At 39.1% G+C, this 11,969-nt stretch overlaps 1 protein-coding gene and 1 long non-coding RNA gene across 2 annotated transcripts in view; both read left to right on the top strand.

The window, feature by feature from the left end:
• Window positions 1-11,187, top strand: part of LOC107677060 (ankyrin-2-like) — a 192,268-nt gene extending 181,081 nt beyond the window's left edge. Inside the window, 4 exon segments of the mRNA XM_016471851.1 lie at window positions 605-751; window positions 904-1,084; window positions 1,177-1,252; window positions 10,605-11,187. Of these exon segments, the coding sequence (XP_016327337.1) occupies window positions 605-751; window positions 904-1,084; window positions 1,177-1,252; window positions 10,605-10,823 (623 nt within the window). The 3' untranslated portion in view covers window positions 10,824-11,187.
• A 52-nt stretch (window positions 11,188-11,239) lies between these two features.
• LOC107677042 (uncharacterized) overlaps window positions 11,240-11,969 on the top strand; it is a 4,064-nt gene continuing 3,334 nt past the window's right edge. The window contains exon 1 of the long non-coding RNA XR_001632799.1: window positions 11,240-11,768. This is a non-coding gene — a long non-coding RNA (uncharacterized LOC107677042). The remainder of the gene's footprint in view (window positions 11,769-11,969) is intronic.

Here is an 11,969-nt window from a genome sequence, read left to right as displayed (position 1 = left end):
CGAGTCGTTCGTTCATCACGTGACAGCCCCATACGTTTACCCTATGCAGTCTGAGCCGGAAAGAGAATTGATTAGTTCATCTCGAATCTTCGGGTTTTTCGAGTTGTTCGTTCATCACGTGACAGCCCCATAAACCCAAACCCGAAGACTTGTCAGATAAGAGGTGGTGAGCTAATCATAGACTGAAGACTCAGGTAAACAATGTATTAATATTTTCTGTTTCTTATAGCAGTTTTGTATTGTTTGTAGTGTGATCAACGTTTGCGTAAGTAGTAGACATATTAGGGAAGTAACACGTAACATTTTAATTATATTTTGTTAAAATGAACGAAATGACTCGAAAAAAGATTCGTTCATTTTGCTGAACGAGACTCAAAGGTCCGAGTCGGTAAAATGATCCGAACTTCCCATCACTACTCTTTTGACTTGGGGCAGTGTTGTGATGCCCAGTGTTATGTATATAGTGAAAGGAAACAAATTATGATATTATGGCATTGTGGCTCTGGGTTCTGCCAAAGAAGGAGGATCACTCACATTGTCTGGTTGTCTGTTGCATTCTAGTAGACAAAAATAAACATAACATAATCTCTCCACTTATCAGCAGAGAACACTTTGATGAGGACACTTGCGAAAATAAATCGTATGGACATTGTTAATCTCATCGAAACAAAAATCATCCAGTCCAGTCAAGACCAGTCATCACACACCTATGCAGAAATTGAGCAAACCATATCATTGGATCATAGTGAAGGTATGGATGATAATAACTTGAAACTTATTAGGTTGGTGTTTTTTAATATAGAAAGTCACATTATTATTCATCACTTTTCCAGAAGATGATGAATCGCTGAACTTTTACAATGATTTTACAACATCTTAACAGAAACTATGTTGGCTTTGCAGGTTTTTCAGCCTTACAGGAGGACATGGACAGTCCCAGGCCAGGTCGGCGAGCAGAAGTCACACAAAAAGGATCAGAACTTGGACCTCTGGTGGCATCTGTCGAGGATCTCTCCTGCAATGTATCGTCCTTTGATGATTCCAAGAAAGAGAGGTTGCTGACAGACAAAGGGATGGGTTCAGAGTAAGTTAATTCTATTCCTGACCTATACCATAATTTTTTTTTTTAATAATACACTGTAATAAGTTATTTAAATTTGATTCTCTATTTGTCAGGGTGGTCGGAGCCTCAGCACATAGTTCCTTTGATATGGTTGGACTGAGGCAACAATTCCCAGTCACTATCAAAAAAGTAAGTCCCTTCTTTAACCTGTACAAAGCTGATCCCTGGAGACCGCAGTCTCACGTTTATGGCCCAGTTTACAAAGGTGGTACTATTTCCAAAGAATCATCAAACAATACCAGACCTGCCAACCTGTACGCATTTCTGTCTCCTTTCATTCAGTTACAGCAATAGCTGCTTTTGTCCATATTAGGGATTTCCTGGAGCGTTGTGAGCCTATTTCTTCGGTGATGCATATGTGGACTTTCTGCGTAAGGGCGCCCTCTAGTATCCAGTATGCATGAAACAGACATTACATGTGTTCATAGCACTAAATAATGGCCAATCTATAAAAATAATACTTCTCTCAAAATAATTAAGATAGACATGTGATAATCCATGTTTTTCTACAGTGTACATCAATGTACTGGAGTTTTACTTAAAGTATACTGGAGTTTGCTTTTTTTAAATAGCGTTTAAAATCTCTAAAAAGAACTCTGTTGTGCCAAACCATCAGAACCAAACTGAAAACTGTGTTTAAAAAAACGGAGGTATTTATTGAACCTTAGGCTAACTGTATTGTTGCATTCCTACTGTTTACTCTAAAATACTGTATAACAGGAATATCACTGAGTGCAGACTGAGTACTAACCTATGAAAAATATTTAACATGAAGTCTAGCATTTTGCACATTGTGCAATTACGATTTTGACATTAGCCATCAAGGAGCTTCAAGTAATGTAGGAATAGGCTATATGACCCCTGGTATCACCCCATATCAGGATGTAACAGGATGATGAACAGATTGTTCCAGCCATTAATTCAATGGAAGGGTACAAGCTGAGAAAGAGACAAACAACCCTGTCAGATTTTGGGCACACCCTGTTGGAATCTGAGAATGCCGAGGCAGATTTCGATGAGTTGTCTGTGGAACTCAAGCAAAATTCTGAAGATTATATTACCTCACCTGTTTCCAGTGCAATAAATTTCTTTACATCCCCATCAAATGTAAATACAGAAATTGCATCTGCCTCACCGAATAAATATGAGGCTGCACTTCCAAAGAAACCAAGTGAGCGTGAGGATTATATACAGCTCCACATTGAGGAAGTTTCTGACAGATTCTATAGAACCCTTTTTGGTGAAAGTTATGTCTCACCTGAGCTATGTAAAACAAGTGTAATTGTAGAGACTTATAGGTTCCCCGAAAATGAGATTTCTTCTGTGGATGAAGGGAATTGTAACATCATTCCTGTCTGTGTACAAGAATCTTCAGATGTTTCCAAAGATATTGATGTTAATCAGTTTGCAATCATAGAATTGTCCACTGAAGGAATACAAAGAATAACTCAAATAATGTCCAGTCCTCTTCAACAACCTAGCATGTCTGTTGCACTTGTAAGTGGAACAGGCATTACAGAGAAGATTACCCCTTCTTTGCTCAATCAAATGTCACTTGATTCAGTTACTGAGCAGCCACATATATTACCACTTCCAATAACTAATTCTGGTTCTTCAGAAGCAAGGGTTGAAGTAGCCATACCAATTACTCTAACCAAACCAACAGACGCCGAATGCACAAAAACTGAATAAACCACCTCAACATCAGCTGAAGTTATGGAGAGTAGACCTCTTACACCTGTATCTTTAACATCCCAAGTTGAGCTAAGATCTTTGTCACAAGATATAGAGTTTGAATATTTCGATAACCTTGGAATGACTTCATCTGAATACAGATCATCACCAGAATCAGTGGATTCTTTGCCTTTAGACTCACCAGTACCATTTGGATATAGACCGTCTTCACCAGACTCATGCATATTAATGGCTGAATTAAGAGTATCTTCACCTGAATCTGTAACTTCAGTGAATGACTGCACTCTCCTCTCTGTTGAGTCGCCATTGCCTGATTTTAGGCCAGCTACACCTTTGCCAACTTTTGAAAATGGCACACCTGAATTAACAATACATGTTAAAGAACACAAAACATTACATGCTCCTGGTGAAAAAACGGTCCCTCTTACAGGATATACAGAAAATTCACTTGGAGCATATTATTTTGAAGTGACTGATGACACAGAAAGACCTATTTCACCTGGTTCTGTGATTTCCTACCGATCATTATCACCTGAATGAATTACTGAAATAAATGAACTTTTCCACGACATTCTAATTTATTGAGATGCACCAATAGAGTACTTCCCCCGGATTCCCCAATTCCTTGTTTTGCAACAGAAGTGCAAAATGACTCTTCAGTACTCATGACAGTATACAGTTCACCATCACTAAAATCTGAAATTTCAGACATAGACTGTGATCTGATATCATTAGAGTGTCTAGCTGGAAGTCGACCATCATCACCTCAATCAACTGCATCTCTCAATAACCAGAGATGCCTTTCCCCTGATTCTCCTCTTCCCAGCTTTACTCAAACAGTGTGGGAAAGTTTCATACCTTCTAAACTGTATTGATCTCATTGATTTGAGTCAGGCCTCTCAGATAATGAAAACAAACCAATATCAGAAGTTGCCTGAAACCAGAATTTCATCTCCTGAATCATTTACATTGATACATGAACACATACTCCTTTCACCTGATTCACCTGTGCCTGTATATAGAACCACATTACACTTTAATGTCATCCAGTTTGGGAGCCAAAGAGACTCGTCTCCTGAATTAGAAACATCTGATATTGAATATTTGCATTCTGAGCCCTTGATCTGTGAACCAAGATCGCAAACTCCAGAATCAGTAATTTTAGAGGCTGAATATGTTCCTTTGTCCACGGTTATAGTAGAAAGTGTTAATTTGGAAGGTGAGCCAATAGAAAAAAAATACACTCCAATATTAACTACTGAGTACTAAATCACTATACAATGAGGAACAAAGTGTGAGTGAATTGCCAAAACCAAAGTATACTTTTATGTCTAAAACTATGCTTAGCGATCGTATTGCCAAAATATTTGATCCATACTACAAAGGCTGCTCTAGGCTTGTTGTTTTGAACAACACTGGAGATGTTTCAACAACTTTATATAGTCCACAATAAATATACCCACCCCCTACAGAATCCAAAATTCACGATTCTTTTGAACAAAACCTACCTGTCAAGTGTACAGTGAATAGTCAGGATTTACCTCAGTTTCAACTGAATTTTGAAAGTCCAGCAATATTCCAATGTCAACACAAACCCCTTTCGTCACATCATCAATTTAGACCGATATCCCCAGAATCACTTGTGCTCGATGACACTCTTGAAGAAACTGAGTGTAGACCCTTGTCTCCTTAATCAGTATCATCAATTAATGAGTTCAGGCCACTATCACCTGACTCACCTGTAACTGAATTCAGTGGATTTCTCTCTCAGAGTACCTTTTCAGTAACCAGTCATAGATCCTGTTCACCTAATTCATTGTGCTTCGAGAATACGGAATATGAACCTTACTTTGAAGAGTTTACTGTAGAAAATTGTTTCAGGGCATTCACACCAGCATCAGACACCTCACTGAATGAGTTTAGATTGCTCTCACCAGACTCACCATTGCCACAATATTTCATAGCCTTTGAAACAATTCCTTTAAAGGATTGTAATTCCTCATCCCCTGAATCTGCATTGGCAGAACAGGAACATGTAGATCTTTTTAATCCAGTGGCTTCTCCAGAATCATTTGATGAACACCGACCTCTTTCCCCTGATTTACCAATATCTGCACCAGATTCTCCAATACCTCAATATTATGCTCACTTACACCTTTTTACAGATCCTCACCCCCTGAATCAATAGTGTCAGACAGGTATACAGAACGGTTTATTTGATGACATGATGATTAATTTTAGAAGGTCCTCATCGGAGTCAATCATATCACTTAATGAAAACAGACCTCTGTCCCTTGATCCACCTATTCCTCACTTCAAAGTGGCCACATACCCAGTTATCATGCCACTTACAGGATCTCGACCAACCTCTCCAGAAACAGTCGCTTTGGATGTTGAAAATAAATTTTGTCAGTCCGACCTTAATTCAGAGCAAAGATCTGATTCTCCTCAGTCTATAATATCAGAGATTAAGATTAGACCACTGTCCCATGACTCACCTATACCTCAGTTCATGACATTATTCCCTCAGAGTACTTTGCCAGTAACAGGACCTAGATCATGTTCACCTCAGTCACTGTGCTCAGAGAATACAGAATATGAACCTTACCTTGAAGAATTGCTAACAATAGAAAATCGACCAGATTCCCCCGATGCAATTTTATCACATACTGACAAAAGACCACATTCTCCAGACTCCTTGCCTGAATGGAGACCCATGTCACCTGACTCTGCCATGCTTTTGAAATACATTAGAGGGACTTCTCCAGAGTCAAATGGGTCCATGAATGAATGTAGACTCCTATCTCCAGACTCACCTACACCCCAGTATTTTCCAGCAGTCTTTGAATCAGTTTCTGTTACAGAATATAGGTCCTCATCTCATGAATATGCATTATCAGAGGAAGAATGTGAATTAAATGTTTTCAACCTAGATTCTTCTCCAGAATCAACAGAATCTATAAATGATGAAATGTCTGATTTTAGATCTTTGTCTCCTGATTCTCCAATATCTCAGTATTATACCTGTCAATTTGAACCAGCAATGGTTACAAGTTACTTATCACTATCCCCTGAATCAATACTATCAGAAATAGATATGCAGACAGATGTATTTGATGACTTGGTGATTGACCTTAGAAGGTCCTCATCAGAGTCAATCACATCACTTAATGAAAACAGACCTCTGTCCCCTGATTCACCTATTCCTCAGTTCAAAATGGCCACACACACATTTATAATGGCACTTTCAGTTTCCCGACCAACCTCGCCAGAAACATTATCAGATGAGGAATGGGAATTAAATGTTTTCACCCTAGATTCTTCTCCAGAATCAACAGAATCTATAAATGATGAAAGACCTGACTTTAGATCATTATCCCCGGATTCTCCAGTATCACAATATTATACCTTTCATTTTGAACCAACAATGGTAACAGGTTACACATCGCTATCCCCTGAATCAGTACTGTCAGAAATAAATATTCAGACCGATGTATTTGATGACTTGGTCATTGATCTTAGAAGATCCTCTTGGGAGTCAATTGCATCGATTGATGAAAACAGAACACTGTCCCCTGATTCACCTTTTCCTGACTTCACACTACCCAGTCAATCATCTATCATGCCAGAGAGAGGCTCCTGTCCAACTTCCCCAGAACTGGACTTTATGGATGATGAAAATACACTTTATCAAACTGACCTTAATTCAGAACAGAACCTGACTCTCCCCAGTCTATAATATCTGGCAGTATACCACTGTCCTCTGACTCACCTTTACTTCAATTCAGTGTGTTATTCTCACAGATTACTTTGCCAGTATTAGGACATGGATCGTGTTCACCTCAATCACTGTGCTCAGGGACTACAGAATATGAACCTTCTTTTGAAGACCTGTTTATTAGAGGCTCTTCTTCACAGTCAATTGAGTCCATGAGTGAATGTAGATATCCCGACTCACCTGTACCACATTACTCTGAATTATTCATTGAACCAAGCCCAATAAAAGGACATAGGTCATCCTCACTTGAGTCTACGACATCAGATGTTGGTTATGATTTATGAGTTAGAGGTCAGTGATCAAAATCTAAGTATAGACTTCCTTCTCTGGGTTTAGTATCAGAGAATGAACCTACCTCAGGTGAGATTAAATCTCATTTGGCTTATTTTAGGGCATCCTCACCAGACGCTGCCACCTTAGTTAATTACTTTAAATTGCTCTCACCTGACTCACCTGTGCCACAGTATTTCCCAGCTGTTTTTGAATCAGTTCCAGATTATAGGTTTTTGTCAGATTATATGTCCTCATCCCCTGAGTTTGAATTGTCAGAGGAGGAACTAAATGTTTTAACCTCAGAAGCTTCTCCAGAATCTTTAAGTGAAAGCAGATATCTCTCCCCTGATTCACCTATACCCATGCCATATTCTCCAATACTTCAGTATTATGGTTCACACTTTGAACCAACAATGGTAACAGGATACAGGTCAACATCTAATCAGACGATATTATCAGAATTGGAAATGCAGACAGATCTATTTGATGACTCACTGATGGATCTTAGAACATCCTCACCAGAATCAATGACATTGGTAACTGAAAACAGACCACTGTCCTGTGGTTCTCCTTTTCCTGAGTTCACACCATCCACATATACATTTTTCATACCAGAATCAGATTCACTATCAAAGTCCTCAGTTTCTTTGGGTGATGAAAATGAATTATATCCGTCAGACCTTAGTACAGGGCAAAGACCTGACTCTCCTGAATCAGTAATATCAGAAATTGAGCCTAGACCAGTTTCCCCTCACTCAGTAAGTGATTACAGACCAATGTCACCTCATACAGCAATGTCTATGGTAGATCATGCATCTCAAGAATTCTTTACATCATTGGAAGAGTGTAGAACATTACCTCCAGACTCTGTTCCACAGTTTTCGTGTATACATAAAATATCCCCTATAAGTGTACACCGATCAGAGTCCTCTGAGTCACCTACATCAGAGACAGACATTGAACTTTGGGTAAATGCATCTCAAGCTACCGAACAGAGACCCTCCTCACCTGAATCAATCATGTCCTTGAATGAAAAAAAGACCATTATCACCAGACTCACCTATTTATGACTTCAAGTCATCAGTATATGTAAATGTCACCCCAAAAGCCACATACAGATCATCCTCCCTAGAATCAATTGTATATGGTGTAGAATTTGACATGGCAAGCTTTGCATCTGAGGATGATACATGGACTGAAAACACCTTATCTCCTGCATCAGGTAAAATATCTCCTGTGGATCAATGTCATATAGAAATAGAACACAATCACACTGATGATCAAAGACAACAATCACTTGGCCAAGAACTATCCAACATTGTGACATATCTGCCATTACACAAGACTTTCAGAATGGTGCCTCAATATACAGTGGGTACGGAAAGTATTCAGACCCCCTTCAACAAGACAATGACCCTAAGCACACAGCTAAAATAACGAAGGAGTGGCTTCACAACAACTCTGTGACTGTTCTTGAATGGCCCAGCCAGAGCCCTGACTTAAACCCAATTGAGCATCTCTGGAGAGACCTAAAAATGGCTGTCCACCAACGTTTACCATCCAACCTGACAGAACTGGAGAGGATCTGCACGGAGGAATGGCAGAGGATCCCCAAATCCAGGTGTGAAAAACTTGTTGCATCTTTCCCAAAAAGACTCATGGCTGTATTAGATCAAAAGGGTGCTTCTACTAAATACTGAGCAAAGGGTCTGAATACTTAGGACCATGTGATATTTCAGTTTTTCTTTTTTAATAAATCTGCAAAAACGTCAACGATTCTGTGTTTTTCTGTCAATATGGGGTGCTGTGTGTACATTAATGAGGAAAAAAAATTAACTTAAATGATTTTAGCAAATGGCTGCAATATAACAAAGAGTGAAAAATTGAAGGGGGTCTGAATACTTTCCGTACCCACTGTAAACTTGTGTACAAAGCTATTCCCTTAGCATTAATCTCCCAGTTGTATGATCCTCGATATAGACGCGAAACTTTCTGTCCGAAGCCAGGTGTGTTTGAGTGTTCTGGATGTAAAAAGATGATTTTGAAGACTTTTCCTAAAATAAAGGCAAATAATGAATGCACTGAGCAACACAATTATGACATTTCCAACAGTGCTATATCTTATAGTGAAACATCCTCACCTTTTGACACCTGTTCTCTGCAATCACATATGCAAACAGAATCATTGGATTTATTTTTTTTTTAAATCAAGCATTTTCCACTGATTCTTTGTTTAACAACGTTTAAATGCATGTCTAATGGACTCCTCAGATGGGAGAGCCTCTTCACCAGAATCATATTCATCTGTAAATGAGTACAGGCAACTCTCTCCTGAATCACCAATTCCTAGGCACAGACCTTCATTACCATGGGCAGAGTTTTTGGTCGAAGTCGACCCTCATCCCCTGAGACGATTTTTTCAGGGAATGAATTTCAAAGTCTTTCACCAGATTCACCTATACCTGAATACTCAACACCATCACCACTTCCAAATGAACATACATCTGAATCTAGTGAGGTATTCACGCAACACAAATCCATTTTGAGTCCACTGTCCCCTTCAGTGTGTAATGATCAAAGTTCTGATATGGGCTCAGTGTATCCTGAATCATATTCATCATGGTACCCACTGCCATAATGGATCATGTCAGAAAACAGACCTTTATCATCTATCTCCGATTTTTCAGACACTGATTCTAGATCTTTATCACCTCAAATGTTCTGTCTTGAAACAGAATTGCGAAACCCATCACCCGAAGCAGCAACATTTGACATAGAACTAACTGAAAATATTACTCCAGATCCTTTCGTTTTTGAGACATTTTATCAACCCGAATCACCTGAATCAGTGATAATTGAATCTGAAGATGAGTTTTATGACAATTTGAATGATTTGTCTTTTTCTGACATTGATGAGATTAAGAAAGATTTACCTGTCTTCAAAAATTATTCTGCTTTGCTGAATCTAGTGACAGTTGAACAATCCATGGAACAAATCGAGTCTCCACATGAAAAAGAGGAGCTTCAGTCTGTTTCTGAAATTAGGATTGAGTGTTCATTCGATGAAGGACAAAACCAAATGCATCTCACGATATAGCATCTGAGCAAACACAAAAGAACACACAAAGTGTAACAAAGACAATTTCTTACTGTGAAGAACAGGACATAATCACAGCAACAAGTGCATTTGCAAGTGAAGAAACTAGCAAAAGCCTCAAAATCCATAAAATAGATGAAAAGAGATACATGGAAAGTTCACAGCAACAAAAAGAAGATCTAGGACATGATTTAAGAAAACTGGCCCCTCAAGATGACAAAAAAGGGTAAGAAGTTGAGCATGCAGCTGTCAATATTGTGCGTTCATAACAATGTATCCCAAGAGGAATGTAGTGTCATGTCTGCCCTGAAATACAGATTTTTTTAGTTCTGAATCTACTAACAAATCAAGACTAAATGGACAACTCTTGAGGAGTGTGCAGTTTACAAGAGAATGGTCAATTTTGAGAATGTTTACTAATTCACCATAATGGTTTTGATGTAATTTTAAGACTGCTGTGTTTGTAATGAGACTTATTATCATCTGCATGTTTATTAAGGGATACCCTTATTATGCATCAGATGTTAAAGCATGTAATTTTTTTTTCAGTCTTTCCATACAACAAAATGTTGGATTTGTTTTATGTAATTCACACAAATAGGGAGAAACATTGTTTTGTTTCCTTTCATTTTGCACAGGACAGTGTCTCTGAGGACATTCATTTAGTGCCTCAAGTAAAAGATTTAAGTCTAAGAAAAGGAGATACACCATCAATTTCAAGAAGTTTAGAGCCTCAACTAAAGTTAACAGCATCTTTGTTGACCAGTGAATCATCAAAAGAGCCATATCTAGCCACATGTGTCTCCAGTATACCTGAGCACAACAAATCTCAGTCCGACCCACAAATCCACTCCTGATTCATCACCTGAAGAACCTAAAGCATTAAATGGATTGCAAGAAGTAAATTATTTTCAGTTTCATCTCAAAGACTCTCACAGAAGAGTTGAACTAAATCAAATTGATTCCTCTGTGTTTAGTTTGGGTCTTGAATCATGTGATTATAGAAATGTGCCCTCAAAATCTGTGAATACACCATCAGCATGCACTCAGGTGTCACTTGCTGATTAAAGTCCCATTTCACCTATATTTAACACATCCTCTTCTGATCAAGGGAATTCTCCAGAATCCCATGAATCTCTAGAAAAGAGAATATCTTGTGCTGCAAGGACTGTCCAGCTTTCCCCAGATTTCAAATGTGTCATTTCTACATTTGAAAAGACATCACCATCATTAGGTTATGATAAGCCTGAATTAAGTTTAGCCTTTCCTGGAATTTATCCACTTGTAGCTGCTATGACACCTTGTACTTTGGAAGTAACTCAGGAGCTCAAAGCCTCCGAGATGGCTACAAAACTGATGGGTGACCAGATGCAGTTAGATGCCACTGCAGTTTTAGATGCTGACTCTCCACTTTACAGTCTTAATCTTAAAGCCAGGCCAAGACCTGTTCATGCAGATAGCACTGAGTCAGATGCTGAGTTTTTTGATCGCCGACAAACGTTTTCTGATACATCTGAGCCAGAGGACGGATCATCAGAAGTTTTAGATGTTCCTCAAACAATTTACCACGTTGAGGAACTTCCATCTTTATCAAGCAGCCCTGAATAGCTGACAGGCATCTCTAAACTTAGAGAGCACACACAGTTGAAAAATGATGAGCGGCCCTTATCCTGGGCCAGTCAGGACTACACTGGCGAGGCTGGTGAGGAGAAGGGTTTATCTTACGTTTATACAGGTGATCATTCATTTGCTGAAGAGCTACCTCCAATAGAGGGGAGCACAATGATGACTGTCTAGGGAGGGTAAGTGACGTGACGTGGCCAAGTATGATTACCCATACTAGGAATTAGTGCTCTGCATTTAACCCATCCTAAGTGCACACACACAGCACTGAACACACACACACCGTGAACACACACCCGGAGCAGTGGGCAGCCATTTATGCTGTGGCAGTTGGGGTGCCCTTGCCTTGCTCAAGGGCACCTCAGTCGTGGTATTGAAGG

This window comes from Sinocyclocheilus anshuiensis, unplaced genomic scaffold, assembly GCF_001515605.1.
Source record: "Sinocyclocheilus anshuiensis isolate Anshui unplaced genomic scaffold, SAMN03320099.WGS_v1.1 scaffold1589, whole genome shotgun sequence".
Lineage (NCBI taxonomy): Eukaryota > Metazoa > Chordata > Actinopteri > Cypriniformes > Cyprinidae > Sinocyclocheilus > Sinocyclocheilus anshuiensis.
The sequence above is the reverse complement of the archived record's forward strand: the minus strand, read 5'-3'. Positions and strand labels throughout refer to the sequence as shown.